The sequence below is a fragment of the Corythoichthys intestinalis genome, chromosome 10, assembly GCF_030265065.1.
Source record: "Corythoichthys intestinalis isolate RoL2023-P3 chromosome 10, ASM3026506v1, whole genome shotgun sequence".
Lineage (NCBI taxonomy): Eukaryota > Metazoa > Chordata > Actinopteri > Syngnathiformes > Syngnathidae > Corythoichthys > Corythoichthys intestinalis.
Genome location: NC_080404.1, coordinates 8,545,044 through 8,561,943, shown reverse-complemented (window position 1 = coordinate 8,561,943; position 16,900 = coordinate 8,545,044). Strand labels below are relative to the sequence as shown.

The window sequence follows — 16,900 nt, the reverse complement described above, 5'->3', positions numbered from 1 at the left end:
TTCTAACACCTGGATACGTTTATTTTTGAACCATTCCATTGTAGATTTTGCTTTATGTTTTGGATCATTGTCATGTTGGAAGATAAGTCTCCGTCCCAGTCTCAAGGTCTTGTGCAGATACCAACAGGTTTTCTTCCAGAATGTTCCTGTATTTGGCTGCATCCATCTTCCCGTCAATTTTAACCATCTTCCCTGTCCCTGCTGAAGAAAAGCAGGCCCAAACCATGATGCTGCTACCACCATGTTTGACAGTGGGGATTGTGTGTTCAGGGTGATGAGCTGTGTTGCTTTTACGCCAAACATATCGTTTTGCATTGTGGCCAAAAAGTTCAATTTTGGTTTCATCTGACCAGAGCACCTTCTTCCACATGTTTGGTGTGTCTCCCAGGTGGCTTGTGGCAAACTTTAAACGAGACTTTTTATGGATATCTTTGACAAATGGCTTTCTTCTTGCCACTCTTCCATAAAGGCCAGATTTGTGCAGTGTACGACTGATTGTTGTCCTATGGACAGACTCTCCCACCTCAGCTGTAGATCTCTGCAGTTCATCCAGAGTGATCATGGGCCTCTTGGCTGCATCTCTGATCAGTTTTCTCCTTGTTTGAGAAGAAAGTTTGGAAGGACGGCCGGGTCTTGGTAGATTTGCAGTGGTCTGATGCTCCTTCCATTTCAATATGATGGCTTGCACAGTGCTCCTTGAGATGTTTAAAGCTTGGGAAATCTTTTTGTATCCAAATCCGGCTTTAAACTTCTCCACAACAGTATCTCGGATCTGCCTGGTGTGTTCCTTGGTTTTCATAATGCTCTCTGCACTTTAAACAGAACCCTGAGACTATCACAGAGCAGGTGCATTTATACGGAGACTTGATTACACACAGGTGCAGGCATGAAAATGGGTCAGGGGTTAAAAAGGTGAAAAGGGTGTGGAGGAAATATGTTCCAGTACACTGTATTGTACACCCCAACAAAATATTGAGCTCTGTCGACCCACACTGTGTTTCAGCAGGGCCATGCAGAGACCGGTGGAGGGGTGGGTGCTCGTAGATCAAAAGGGGCACATGAACAAGTATTTAATACACCTTAAAAAAACATAACTTAAATTTTAACCAGCTTTAGATAATAATTGGCTGCGACTGTGACATACTTTAATTGGGAGGGGGCAAGGTGAATAGAAATCAAAACTGTCATCAACACTTTCTGGCTGTGACTCAGTCAGTCTGCCTCTTTTCTTCCTTCAACGTCTGCATCAAAACTTCCTTCCTCAACTTGTTCATCTGAGAACAAACCACATGAGATGGTCACTGAGCCACCAACAGCACAGTTTTCTTAAAACTATTATTTCATTATTATCCATACTTAACAACTCTAGCACCTAATGATTAATAAAGCAATGACATAAAAATCTTATAGAAAAATAACATTGTAATTGTGTTTATAATTGGATTTAATACCCGACTATCCTTGCAAACTTGTTCTTACCAGGTCTGCTATTCACCCAGCTGATGAGGTATCCACTGCCTTTAGCAGCCTCATCTAACTCCTTTTTTTATCCCTCAATCTCCCTTCCCTACGACGCATGTCTATGTAATGAAATATAAATATTTAAAAAAACAAACAGACTCCCCGGTGGCTTTTAGTTTTAAAGCTTTCTTAATTTCTTTCTCACTCAATAACGATGGAGTTAGATTTGTGTTTTTATTATTCAATCAAAAAACAAAGTTACTTCTATCAAAAACAAAGTTGCTTCAATCAAAATACAGTATATACTTTTAATCCCAAAAAGTAGCTTCAATAAAAAAAAAAAAGTTTCTGATTGCAATAATAAATTTGAGACAAAAAAAGCATTTGAAAACTATTTTTCTTGATTGAAACAAATTTTTCCATTTAAGTAATGTTTTGCGTTTGGGCCACATTTTGGCTAGGACATTTGTGTCTTTATTATTCAATCTAATAAGTTGCTTCAAACAAAAAAATATATATAAAAAGAAAAACTTTGCACATGTGCCAATCACCGTTTACCAAAGCCTGAGAGGGTTTGAGTAGACTCACTATGAAGCTTTTAATAAAGCCAAGCATTTTCTAACTACTTTATTCTTGTTTAAAAATAATTCGGTGGGGCAGTAACATGTTTAAAACTTATCATAATTCTTACATTTTGAAGTGCTTGAAAACCATTTATAAATGATACTTTGGTGAAAAAAGTGAAAAAACATGTCTTATATATATGTATCTTTTTTCCAATGTAAAATCTGAATAAATGCATTGAACACGCACAAAAAATGGGGGGGGGCGCTACTTCGCGGTTTTAACTTATTGCGGCGGGTTCTGGTCCCCATTAACCACGAAAAACGAGGGATCCCTGTATTTCTGAAAAGCTTTAAGAAGCAGGACTCATTCCCACCACTCGTCGGGCCGCTGTTGTGCCGACACCGGCCGTCAGCTCAAATCCAAGCCGAAAATAACGCGTCTCCGGATGACGACGGGAGCGATGTGAGGCGCCCCCTCCATCCGAGAGAATGCCGCTTAATTTGACTCAACAGTGTGTTTCTTCGTTTATATTACCGCTAAATACACAAGCTTGACGCCAATTTAACGGGAGCAATTTTTTTTCATGGGAGATTTGGCTAGCTCTGGCAGTGTTCAACGCAAGCTGCAACGAATGGCATTAACTTTTTTATATCGCAAAATGTGAAAACGATTGAAACCATTACTCACCAAATTCAATCTGCTGGCAAATACAGGCAGGTGTGTATGCTGCGCTCTGGTCTGCCCCGATGTGGATAAGGCCTGCTTTGTGTTTTCGCTGGTTTGCAATGCAACCGAAGGCTCTCCGAGCACTCCATGTACACGCGTAAGGAGTGCGCGCGTTTGGAATAATGGAACGCAGCTTGGGCCGATGATTGGTTCTCGTCAGCGAAGCATCAAGAAGGATTTGCTGACTGTGTTCTTAAGTGCTCAGTTTACGTACTAAGTTAATCACATGATGATAATAATAATAATTAAATAAAACCTCCCGACCCCCCCCCCCCCTCCTCCCAAAAAGAATTTCTCCTCGGATCTACGCAATTCACGTAGGTCGCCCTTTTTGACTTCAAAACGGCGAATTTCGCCGAAAGGTGAGAGATTTTCATGCCTGCAGGTGGATTCTATTTATCATCATCGGTCATTTAGGACAACATTGGATCATTCAGAGATCCTCACTGAACTTCTGGAGTGAGTTTGCTGCACTGAAAGTAAAGAGGCCGAATAATATTGCACGCCCCACTTTTCAGTTTTTTATTTATTAAAAAAGTTTAAATCATCCAATAAATGTTGTTCCACTTCACGATTGTGTCCCACTTGTTGTTGATTCTTGACAAAAAAATTACATTTCATATCTTTATGTTTGAAGCCTGAAATGTGGCGAAAGGTTGCAAGATTCAAGGGGGCCGAATAATTTTGCAAGGCACTGTAGGTAAGCTGTGGTTAAAAGAAAAAAAAAGGTTTTTGCACTAGCAAAACAATAACTCGTTGCAATTTTGCAATCAACATGCACATTTTTTTCAAATATTTAATCAGGAAGCTACTTTACCATCTCATTTCCAAAGAGCACGTCCACGTAGGGCATGAGCTGCATGAGGTGGTCCTTGAAGAACTGGCAGATGAAGGGTGCAGACAGGTTTAGGCAGAACAGTTTGTTGTTTTCTGATGCGTGCTTTGCCACTTTTAGCATGGACTCCAAAGACACTGTCACGAAGAAACCCTAGAAGGAAACAGTCAAATACTGCATTAATACAAATCAGTGTTGTTTTCGACAACAATGGTGATATCGAAAATATTTCGTCGAAGAACAATTTTTCATGATGATGACGAGCCAAAATCGTGGCTTGGAAGACTAGAACATAACAAGACAAATGCCAGTTTTCACCTGACGAGACGAAAATGCAACATCGTTTCTGTCATACGTTCACAATGCGTGACATTTTCATATTGTACGTGGAGTACGTCAGCTTGCATTGTAGCAGTGTTTGGGTCGTGTCACTCGTAATATGTGTTGCACCTCTCCCTCCTCACCGGAGTTTAGGATGTGTCTCAAGCTAGGCTGCACTCCATCTAGCTTGTTTGGAAGCACGGTAAGATTTGTTATCTTGGCAAGAGAGAGTATGCAATGCTGCTTTAGCCTTTAAAGTGCTTGTGACACGAAAAAGCATGTTTATTTCATAATACACGCGGTATTTTATGCTCCTGAATGATATGGACCGCTTGGATGTGTGTGGAAGCGATCGCTATATTTATTTAGTTTTTTGAATCCCGCGCCAGGAAAATGAGTGACTTCCGGCTTCGGTCTCGCATTGAGGAGGAGGGCGCTGTGACGTGTACGGTAGAAGACGTCCTCTTCACGCTACAGTGTACTGTTGTGTATGAGGACGAAGGATTCAGCTCATTTTGCGGATTAATACTTTTATTTTTTGCATCACGCCAGCCAAACGGCTGCAGAAAAATCATTCTGTATGCGGGAGAGGCGTATGCGCCTTTTTGGAGTTTCAAAAGGTTCCCATTCACCGTGGATAATTACTGTGGGACCATTGGACTTACAAGGAAGTGAGTAAACATCTTGTTTTGTATTATGTCAAATACGAATACAGTGATTACAAAGTAAACACTATAAAATTCCTTTAAATAAAGGACTACTTACGTTTGATCATTGATAGGCATGTAAAAAGCTATCCTCACGCTCATTAGCAGTTAGCTGTTAGCACGTTAGCTACACAACAATTCCAGCCACCCTCCTCCAGGGAACGAACTGTAAATTGCTCTCCGCCGGGCGGTTTGCCGATCCGCAAAGAAACTCGACAACCGGGTCGTCATGTCAAATAATCCAGGCTAGTTATGTGTGATTTTCCACTTCGAAGACTTTGAAACATCCCTCGGTTCGGGTTAGCATGTCGGCTAGCTGTCACTCCTTCTGGTCTGTTTACATTCTCCGAAGCCGGGGAAGGGAAATGACATATGTCCGATTTAGGTGTCATAAAATATCGTTCGGCAGGTGTGACAGTAAAGGTAAAGTCGACTGTTTTGACCATTATGGAGTAATTTTGCCATGTCGTCTTGAATAAATGGATTTTTATTATTTTATATTCCATTTAGCACAAGTTATTTGTCATGACCATGCCATTTATTTAGCAATTGGGGAAAGTACTTGGGTAAAAAGAATATCCTGTAAAAATATTGAAGTAAAGAGACAGAAACAATGACATTTTGCCGCTCTCTTCATCTCGTTTTCCTCATTGTGAATAGTTCCCCCTCGACGGGCTGACTGGTCCTTCTCAAGCCATTTATATAGCTATTGGGGAAAAATACTTGGATAAAAAGAATATCCTGTAAAAATATTGAAGTAAAGAGACAGAAACAATGACATTTTGCCGCTCTCTTCGTCGCGTTTTCCTCATTGTGAATAGTTCCCCCTCGACGGGCTGACTGGTCCTTCTCAAGCCATTTATATAGCTTTTGGGGAAAATACTTGGATAAAAAGAATATCCTGTAAAAATATTGGGAGTAGAGAGACTGAAACAATGACATTTTGCAGCTCTCTTCGTCTCGTTTTCCTCGTTCTGAACAATTCCCCCTCAATGGGCTGAATAGTAAAACGGATGAGCCTAGTCTACCGCTGACGTCATCCACCTGTTGGGGACGCTAAAGCCCTATAATTGTAGGCGTGGCTAACAGGCAGATTAAAAGACTAATTTCTCGTCATCTGCGCTTTGCTAAATTGTTGTATATGGTCGAATCGTCTCAAAATATGATTCTAATTCACATAATAATGCCATTTAAGACTTTTTTTCTGGTGTCGTATGCTCTTTAAACGTCTGAGCTGAGTGATGGTGAGACGCTAAATGTAACTCCTAGCATTAACATAGCATTTGAATTCGTGTTAGCATTAGCTTCAAAATGGAGAGAGTCCTCTTAAAAAACTGGCCAGCCTAAAGCAGAGCCTCTTGGCTTTTCTGGTCAGTATATCTAGAGGTGAGCCAGTTGGCGAAATGGCATTTAGCTAATTGGACATTTCAGCAGTTTTGTTTGGTTGGTAAGCAATTACTGGGAAATACTGATTGCTTGCAACTCTTGTCCAGACTAAGAATAACAACAACAACAAAATCTCAGACTTCCCAGTGTTAAATGCTTGGGCAGCATTTTTTATTTTTATTTATTTATTTATTTTTTTACATCCAGTTCGTGACTTCCAGGTAGGTTTAATTGAAAATGATGTACAGTGATCACTCGTTTTTCGCGGTTAATGGGGTCCAGAACCCACCGCGATAAGTGAAAAGACCTGTTTTTTCACTTTTTTAATTTAAAACAAAAAAAAAACTTTTATATATCTATATATTTATTAGGGGTGTAACAGTACACAAAAATCTTGGTTCGGTACGTACCTCTGTTTTGAGGTCACGGTTCGGTTCATTTTCGGTACAGAAAGAAAACAAAATGCAAAATATAAATGTGCTAGTTGTTTATTACACACTTTTGTGCTTTCAACAATAGGAACAGTAGCCTATACAAAGCCAGAATTCTGCTCAAAAAGTAGCGGGTATTTAAAGATAATCCAACAACAATTCGCCTTTCAGACCCCGCGTATTGGTCAGCTTTCTTTCTGAAAGCAAGAAGAAAAAAGAAGTCCTGTGCTAAAGAGAAAAGCAATCCCAATGACAAAGATTTTAACATGTATTTTATAAATGAAATGCCTCAATGAATTTTTTTTTCTTATAAACGGTTTTCAAAAGCTTTATTGGTGGATTTTCTCAAGTTAAAGCGTCACAGAGAAATTAATAAATGTAATTGTGTAAGCGGGATCTGTATATTATTCTTATTATTTAAATACAGTTTAGCTCATTTCAATTTATTTTATTTTATTTAAATGGGCTATTATTTATTTTACTATGTGTTTGTATTTTACAAATGTGATGTACATTTATATTGTATATTTTATGTTGTATAATTTTAGTTCCTATGTGAATATTAGTTCCTACTTGTTTTGTTGTGGTAGGAGGGTTTTGTATTGAGTATGGGGCCGTGTTGGGTATTATTATAGCAGAGAAGACAACTGTAAATCAACAAAGACAAGTCAACTGTGCCCCGATCTACCACTCAAGAGATCTGATGGACTCAAAAAGTGGGTTACAATTGCATATTAGTTTGAAAATCGACCGGATCCACCGTATTTTTACACGAGTGACTTCTGGTCTGCCCGGTCTGCTAGCTAGTAGTATTGACGCAGGAGGGCCGTGTCTCGAGTCAAATAATAAACTCTGCCGTTGTTTTCGCGTGCATCGCGTTGAGCCACTTCTGGGACTCAACACGCGGCCGCACTGTGACTGGTGTGCATTGGCTGATTCTAATGCCCGCGTTTCACTGCGTTCTCGCGGCGGCCACGTTGTTACGCCGTTGACGTTTCTTACTGTCCTACTGTGTTGGTCCTCATTATGGTAGGGAAGACGGAGTAAATATAATCTACACAAAGAAACTAACCCAATCCACTCACAGCCTCGAAAAGTAAGGGTTACATTACGTCAGAAACTCGTTTGGTACGCCCCCGTTCTGAACCGAACGCCAAGTACCGAAACGGTTCAATATGAATATATGTACCGTTACACCCTTAATATCTATATATGGCGGAAAACACTCAGGAGACTTTAAGTTCCACTCTGAGACCCCCAATTTGGCTAATTTTCAAAATTTTTTGATATGATACATCATTGGAAAGCTTAAAATCTAAATTTTCTGGGGGAAGAAAAATTGTAAACAGGAGGGCATTTAAAAAAAAATTAAAAAAAAATTTTTAAATAGCAAAACCCTAACTGGAGGCGAGAGCAGAATTAAAGACGCCACGATTTTAACTAGATATTATCGCGTAGTTACCTTATTTCCCTTCAAAAACTCCATGTAGCATGTATCACCGAGTGTCAAGACACAACTGTGAATGGCCACAGCCGGATTTTGGGGGGATTTTATGGGTGAAACATGGTGATATAACAAGGGTCGCGATGCAAAAATCGCAGACAAAAAGGAGCGGTCAAGATTTTCTTTTTCATATATTTACCCTTTTAAACGTCATTTTTCAATTTTTCTTTGTTTGGATCGAATATTTATCATCTAAAATATTGGGGAAAATGTGACAGTAACGAAAAAAAAAAATACAATTAAGCAATAGTTATGAGGTAGATATCCGTGACTTTTTTACAGACGCCAATTTTTTCATTGTGACGTGATTTGTTTAAAAGTTTAAAATATGCGAGTGAATAATTTTTTCAAGTCGTTTTTTTTTGTAAACTAAATATGAGACATCAATTAATGATTCTAAGCTAAAAACGACAGACATTTCGAATAATAAATACGATTACTTACCTTCTTTTTATGCCTAGGTTGAAACAAAAGCGGTTGCGTTTTCAGGATAAAACTGACTAATTGAAAATAGTCTGGGGGCTTCATGCGCCATGAATCTGCTATGGCAGCAAATAGACATATTGTTCTATCAAACACAACAGATCTTTTGGCTTAAAATACAGTAGTTTATTTTAGAGAAGGGTGCAAGAGCAGAAACTGCTTTTTCAGTCTTGTCTGTGTTTTCCGCCATATATATATATATACATATATATATATATATATACACAGGGGTGCACATAATTTTTTTGCCCAGGTTCTCAGAGGAGGACCTGGAGATGTGACTTGGTCCTCATTGAGCCGACCCGCCTGATGCGATAAATTTATGACAAGCTTTACTTAGAGCCAATTACCTTTAATTAATTATATTAACAATTAATGCTTGATTAACATCAACTGGCACAACAAAATTGCCATTACTTTGAAGTGAAATGTAATGAAATAAACATAAAAGCACCAATTCAAAATAAAGGGCATTATGCGGCTCCCACACTAACTCCAAGCCTTTTTAAAAGTGGGATGTCCTCCTCATAAGAGCTCATTGAACGTGCATGTTTAGCTTTGTAAAATGCGAACAAAAACATGTTTGTCAGTGCATGTCGCTGTTCATTACCTTTATTCCGCCACTTGTCCATAGGGCTAGTGTAGTCCTGTTTGACATCGATAGTTTGCTTGATTGCCACATGCGCTCTGCTTTTTTCGTGCTTTTCAAAGTTTGGATGGCTGAAATTCTTTGACCCTACATAAAATGCGCTGCTCTTATCGGCGACATTGGGATTCTCAAGGCACATTTTGTACCGCATTTCCGTGCGAGCATCATTTGCAGTCATGGTACCTCCTGTAGCCACTTTTCAGCAAAAGCAAACTCAGCAAACTTTTTTCGGTAGCTCCTGTGACGTCTCTGTCGTCTGTCTGTCTTTTGACAGGGGTGGGGGAACACGGAAGTAATTACTCAGTGTGGCCTGCCTCTTCGACATTTTGAGAAGTTATTTTCTCGTGTCCACTGCAAATACAGTGGTCAGCCATCGGTACGCAAAAGCGTATGGAATCCGTTGAGGGCCAGCGCGTTTGTCTATGTCCAGTACGCATGCGCGCATGCGGACCACTTATGTGCACCCCTGTATATATATATTTATATACATATATCGTCCGATGTAATAATTATGTTTTAAACATATTACTGTCTCACCAAATGATTTCTAAACAAAAATAAAGTAAAAAAAAAAATGCTTATCTTTAATAAATGCGTCATTGAGTGAGTCCACTCAAATCCGTTAAAGCTGCCCACTTACACAGAATAAGTTGCCACAGCAACTGTTTAACAAGTTAAACGATGATTGACGTATGGGGCGCTTTGAAGCTTCGGCTTCCAGGCATTTGTGGCAAGATCAAACATTTAACGTCTGTCAATCATTATTAACTTTAATAAGAAACTCCAGTGCACTGCCTAACCAATAAAGAGCAGCAGGAGGGATAGTGAGACAACGTGATCTGCTCGGGACAGCTGATCTATTGTTATTTTTTAAATTGAAGAAAAAAAAAAAATCAGAGATGGATTGACGGTGCGAAGTTTGAAGCCAAAGATGCGAGGGATCACTGTACTGCTTTTCCTGCTGAGTGTGTATTATCATCACCAAGTCTGCATTGTCCTTGTAGACGCTACAATATGCGCTTGTCTTTCTATGTTCATTTGAAATTAGGGATGTCCCAATCCAGTTTTTTGCACTTCCGATCCGATACCAATATTGTTTTGCACTTCCGATCCAATACCGATACTGACCTATCTGAGCATGTGTTAAAGTTTAAAGCTATTTAGCCTCCTTACTTAGTTGTCAGACTCATATTGAAAAAGGTTTTAGTACTCTTGATAACAACTAGCCAGCTGAATTAGGTGAGTTTGAATAACACGGTTGGTAACAAGAAACTGACCTGTTTATTCAGTGACAAACACAAAACATTATAAATAACAAACAGAAATGGCATAGTCAGTCAGTAAAACGTGCAAATAATATTGTAAACTGTCTTAAAAAAGCAAAACACACCAACAACCTCAGTGGAAAATCCCACAAATCCCCCAAGCTATTAGATGCTTTTAATGTTTCGTGCATTGGTTACAAAAATTGTATAAAAAGCCTGTCAGGTTTAAATAAACGACTATTTCAGTATCAAGTTAACATTTTAAAACAGTAAATAAAATACTCAAGTCCCCATTCTGTATCAGCAGCTTTAAACTACATTCAATTCATTTAATTTTGCGAATCAGCTGTTAAAGTTGTTAAAATTGCTCCCGTTATTCCATAATTTCCCTTCTGTCTACTTTCGACATGTGAAAGTTTTAAAACTGTTTGGAAGATAGATTCAAGTCAAGATTTTGCCAATTTAGGGGTATTTTAGATAAAAAGTTAATTAGGTTTGCTTGGAAGGTTCACAACAGCCTACTAGGGAAGTCTTCTGCTTTAAGATGGCGGCTGTTTACTAACGCATGCTAACGCAGTCGAGTCTCTCGTGTAGCATCTAGTTCTATATACATATGATATCTATTATCTCCAGTAAAACGACGTTGACGTAGTTTGTAGCGGCTGTCGGCAGCAGTCAGGTATTCTTGTGTTTTTTATCCAGCTAAAGCCGTGAGTTGAGCATTGGCATTACCCGGGTCTAAGACAAGTTTTGTTTACTTTCGGGACGCAATGCGGTCAGTTTCTCATTGCGTCCCGAAGACCGCGCTGTGTATTAGTTCCGCTTTACTTGACATATTTCAATAATCGGAATTTGGATGTTTGTGAATCGTTCTCGAATCTTCCACGGCCGAATCACGTGTTGGATGGTGCGGCTTTACTCACGTGAGATAATGGCTCGTCATCCAGAATGAATTATTCGGCAATTACTCTTGTTATTCCCTGGGCCTTGGGACTGTCGAGTGCCAGTTTGTCAGGCATAGCAAAAGTTTCTGCCAGTGCTAGTTGCGTATGACCTTTCTTTTTGTCTTCGGTTTTCTTAACATACTCCTCATATTGTTTGTGATGGTATTTTGCTAAATGCTTGATTAGGTTGGTTGTATTAAAACTTCTTACAGCTTTACCACTACGCTTGACTTTATTGTGGCATATGTTGCTCTGTGCCTCTTCGTCTTTGTCGTCCTTTAAGGTGAAATGATCCCACACAGCTGACATTTTTACCGATAAAGTCTCTCGGTAAATTGGGAGATGGTAATGTAAATGTAGTGTGTTGAAGGTGTGCCGTAAAATGCGGACCGGATTTTAGGGAAGCCAAGGCAAAAACTGGAATCGATTATGTAAATCGGTGCGCTGGAAAACCCGGACCGGACTTTAAAAAAACTGGATCGGAATTTTTCCCGTGTTCCGATCCGATACCGATGCGCATTTTTTTGCCCATATCGGCGTCCGATCCGATCCAAATATCGGATCGGGACATCTCTATTTGAAATTGTTGGAAACCTTTATTTTTGGACTAAATCTTTTGAATTTTGCAGACGAAAACATTTTGAGTAACTGTCGACTAAAACTGTACAAAGACGAACACATTTTGAAATGACTAAAATATGACTAATAAGTATTTTCTTCCAAAAGACAAAGACAAAAATTAAAAGGGCTGCCAAAAACAACTCTAATACAAGTGGAGTCACATTATAATGCTATAGTGGCATGTGTGAACAAACAAATTTGTGATTTCATTCACATAGATTAAATACTTCCAAACTTTTTTGAAGTGACATTGACACGTTAGTACTCACGGCAATATAATAAACTTTAGCTCTTTCCACCAGCTTCCAATTTTCTTCTAGGTCCAGATGCTTTTCCTTCTTATAACAGTTGGCAGCAGCCAGGTTAGCCACCAGCGACCTTAAAGAAATAAGAAAACACGAGAGATCAACAAATCATAGAGGATACCATATACTGGGTTCCTACAGTTTTCATGACAATTTGAAGACAATTTAAGACCAATTAGAAGAGAATATAATGTCCTGAAATCCTAAATTTAAATAAAAACAAGTGTAAACCTTATAAACTGAAAAAGTACAAAAAAAAAGTCCAAATGGACTGACCTTCTAAACCTTAAGGAAACAAAAAACAAATGTAGACCACGTGAACATAAAAATGAAGTCAAAATGGATCACAATCGTAAATACTAAGAAAAAAAAAAAAAAAAACATCTTTCAAATCAATCAAAGTTGTGCGTGAACCTTACCGGTTGGCTCCAGTGATGCATGCGGCACACGAGCCCGTGGGCTCTTGGTCTTGCTCGTAGTAGTGAGCGTCGATGTGTGCCTCTTCTGCCTTCTTCTTCAGAATCGCTCCAAACTTGTCTTGGCCGATGCATCCGAAGAACGTGCCCACGTTGTGAGGCTCTTGGATCATCCACTGCACGAGGTGACAGCGTAAATGACCACTCCACTTGAAATGAACGATAGAACCGAAGCGGTGAGTGTAGCAGGACGTCGATGAGAGTGACTAACCTGAGCGATCTTAATGGAATTCTGAGTGGCTCCCCCAGCGTGGTATTCCGTTTTGAACTTGTTCACTAGTTCATCAAACCTGCATGGGACAAAACAGAAAACATAAAAAATAAAAAGGACAGCTTAAGTTACACTTGATCAATTATAATATATCACAGAAGAGAGGACCCAAACTCACTAATGGCAGTGAGTGGTCTCAACATTGGCAGGGACGATATAACAGCATTACCTGTATTTACACGTTTGCTGGGGACGGGACGTTATAATAAGATCAAACAGAATGGGTACACGGGGGTCAGGGCTACATTTCTCACATATATGAACCTAATTAAATAAGAGGCTAAATGATCAATGCAAATTAATCTTCTTCTAACTTTCATGTGCATTGGTTCAGGTGATACACCATTTGATTCAAACCTGTTTTCAAAATCATTTGGAAAACTTCCAGGATAAATGTCTGGATTTTATTAGCAAATTTAAACTGCAATATTTGAACATAAATTATATTAACGTACACACTAAATACAAACTTGTTAATAATCTCTTAACCATCTAAGAATCCAAAAAATAAACATTTGTCTAAAGACCACTCCGTTAGAAGTCATTTTTTAAAATGGGGGAATTACCCCTTTTTTAAAATATTTTTTAGTACTACTTAACCTATACATGGAAGTACATATTAGCCTACATTGTCCTTTACCACAATACAGTGCTTTAGTTTAGTGCCGCAACGATTAATCAATTAACTCGAGTATTCGATAAGAAAAAAAGATTCTAATTAAATTTTGCTGCTTCGAGTATTTGTTTAACTAAAGTGGTCTTGTGGTTGATTTTTAAAGTGTTTGCATTTGATTTTATTGTTTTGGGTGGATACATTGCCCTCTGGTCTGCCTCGTGTCAAATGGCTGAATCCAGCTGCTCCCTGTTAAGACCAACATAAGTTAAGTTTTTGCTTGAGCTAATGTTTTTTTTTTTTAATGCATTCGTAATTTAGTTTATAGATGTTTTTAGCTTTTCGTTTAAGCTAACTTTTTGTGGGAATATGTGTCTGAACCGTTGGTTAAGAGCATTGTAAAAGAAAAAAAAGTTAGCATTTTATAGTATTTTAGCTAGTGGACTTTTATGTAAGTTAGCCAATTGTTTTTTGTTGTTGTACATAGATCCTCATTTACTTATGTTTTGTACCATTTGAGGCTCAGCATTTTAATTTTTCATGTTCCTTATCCGATTACTCGATTATTTGAACCAACTGGTTCATCGATTAATGGACGACTAAAATAATCGATAGCTGCATCCCTACTTTAGTTAACTCTTTCATTTTGTTCTCCCTTATTTTCATCTCGAAAGTGCATCAGATGGTTGAACAGTTATGGAAAAAAATCTAAATCGGGAATAATTAAACTTTTTACCTTGATTATGATTAAAGTAAGATTATCTGAAAAAATGTCTGCATCGGCTGCAAATAAAAAAAATATTTTTTTAATGAATCATGTAAGAAATTAATACATCCTTTTGAATAAATGCACTAATAGATACAGTATTTGGTTTCAAAAGTGTAAAGTCATAACATGCTCTAGCCATCTTTTCTTCTAAAGCAGGTAGTTTACAAGAACAATAGCAGCAGCATGTGTTATTTTGACTGTCAACAATTTCCTGTGAAACAGTCTCTCTAAGCAGCTTCTTGCTCACATTTTTCTGGTTCTATAGTTTTCAGCAGAGTTTACGACATTTCTCATAGTTTAATTAACGTTAACAGTAGAAAAAACGTATGGGAAGAAACTTCTTAGCAGCTTCATACTCGAGTTTTGCAGGTTAGCAAGTTCACACAGTTTAATATTATGCTCACTCTGATGCAGTTGATTTTTAGAAGCAAAATTACTGGTGTGCTCCCCACCTCCACAACATTGACGTCTTTTTTACATAACTTACAGCGGCTGCTGGCCAGAAAACCCCCAACTTTCTAATATCCCTCCTCTTCGAAAGGGGCAGAGGATGCGGCATGTCTATTTTTAGACCACCGTCGTAAACTGGTAGGGGGTCAACATATAAGCGCGCTCGCATACAACCAATGCTATTACTGCTCGTTTTCTACCGGTAATCTTTCAAAAAAGAACATCCCGATTAAACACTGCTGCTATGGAACTTGGAGAAACGACTCTAGACATTATGACCGTCCACATATGAACGATGTTTTCTTAAGACGTTTCCCGAAGCCAAAAACTCATAGGGGAAAAAAATGTGAACAATGGATTAACTTGTGCGGACGTCCAAAACACCAGTTTAATGCCAGCAAGGTGAAGCTATTCACCTTTATTTGCAGTAAACATTTTGTTGGGGGCCATGGTCCTACAGATCGACAATCCTGCCTGGAAGAGGTAAGCCATTTTGATATTTTTACTAAATTTTTAGCGTGGCGTTTTGCCGTGCTGCTTCTGTCGGACAATGAATGACCTGAAAAAAATTAAAATTTTATTTATGTATCACAACAGTCATGTAGGCTTGTTTTTATAAAATACGGATGTTTAAATAAATTAGCCATGTTTGGCCTTGGTCTTTTTGTATAGTAAGCCTGTTCATGCCTACAGGTAGGCTCTAGATTTAACAGCTTTACCTTTTCTGTTGTCATGAAACAACCTTAGTAAGGGAGAAGTTTAAACAATTTAATAAAATTAAGATTTGTTATTAATGAAAAAATTAAAAGTGTTCATTGGCTGTCACGGAGTAGCATTTGCGATCGCTACACAAAAATAGCAATATAAATGACTCACAAGAACGGTCAGAGACGTAAGACAAACAGAGGATATACTAATATATAAAACAGACAGGGCATATGGTGGTAAAGAATAGCTTGTTGAAACAGGAGAACGTCATTGTCAGTGGCGTAAGGCAATGCAAACAAGAAAAAGGTGTCGATAAAAAATCTACCTCTGGATCAGGTCGGCTCTTTTTCCTGTCTTTTTCAGCCCTCTACACTCAAGTCATCTCTTTAACTGAACATTTGTTTGTTCTTCCACATATTAACCAGTGAATTTGGCACCATGGACATAATTTTTGGACAGAATTGGTAGGTTTGAGTGTGTGAGTGTTCATGTGTGTGTGTCTGTGTGTGTGTGTGTGTGTAGTCATCAGCCAATCAAACGTGCATTTGAGGAAAAAAATAACTGGCACATTCAGTAAGTGAAAAGGAGGTAAATGTAAGTCTGAAGTTATGAAAATAATTCACTTAATAATGTGAATTCAATTCAATGAATTCTATCCTTACAACATATGGGAATACAATCTAAATGAACTATTTAACTGAACCCATTATACAGTATAATGCACATAAAGTTGCTTAAAAGTTGGTGGGGACAATTTGAGCATCCTGAAAAGTTGCTGGTGCTATGTCCCTACTGTCCCTTTGCAAACGTACGCCCTTGATTCAGAGCCATCCTTAGAACACCACCCCTATACTGTATATCCTGACATTGGCTCTGATAGATGGTTTCCTAAAACATGCAGGCCAACGCCTGGCTTGAATTCATTTCAACTTTCAAGTCAGTCAGCTAATCGTGTGGATACTGACATCTAGGGGCAGAAAACAAGCATTACAACATGATTCGCAACTCCTGCATAAAACAACCCAATACATCACGTTGGATGAACTGCAAAGGTTTGGCAGAATGACGGTTGAATGTTCTGTGAAAGAGCCAGATGTTGAAGTGTGGGGCTCTCTGATTACACTGGGTTGCTTATCATGAGGAAAAATAACCAACGGTTTTATCCTACAAGAAAAAAAAAGTCACATTTAGTGGATGGGATATTTTAGTCAGGTGATATAGTTTATGGATTGCATTAATGATTCCCTTGACAATTCATTTTTCTTAATTTTTTTGTATTGTATTAGTACAGTATTTCTATAGGACAGAGCTGCATAATAATGTTTTTTTTTTTTTTTTTTTTTAAATCTGCAAATTTATAATTGTATGCCATTTTAGCCTTTTCCTGGGCCTCTGTCCTGTAAATATG

The 16,900-nt window shown here is 38.4% G+C and overlaps 1 protein-coding gene across 2 annotated transcripts in view; it reads right to left on the bottom strand.

Annotated features, from left to right (window-relative positions):
- LOC130922557 (adenosine kinase-like) overlaps positions 1-16,900 on the bottom strand; it is a 51,010-nt gene that overhangs the window by 11,142 nt on the left and 22,968 nt on the right. For both annotated transcript variants that reach the window (XM_057847385.1, XM_057847386.1), the window contains 4 exons: positions 12,893-12,971; positions 12,625-12,797; positions 12,170-12,278; positions 3,572-3,742 (listed from right to left, as the gene is read on the bottom strand). In XM_057847385.1, the coding sequence (XP_057703368.1) occupies positions 3,572-3,742; positions 12,170-12,278; positions 12,625-12,797; positions 12,893-12,971 (532 nt within the window). The remainder of the gene's footprint in view (positions 1-3,571; positions 3,743-12,169; positions 12,279-12,624; positions 12,798-12,892; positions 12,972-16,900) is intronic.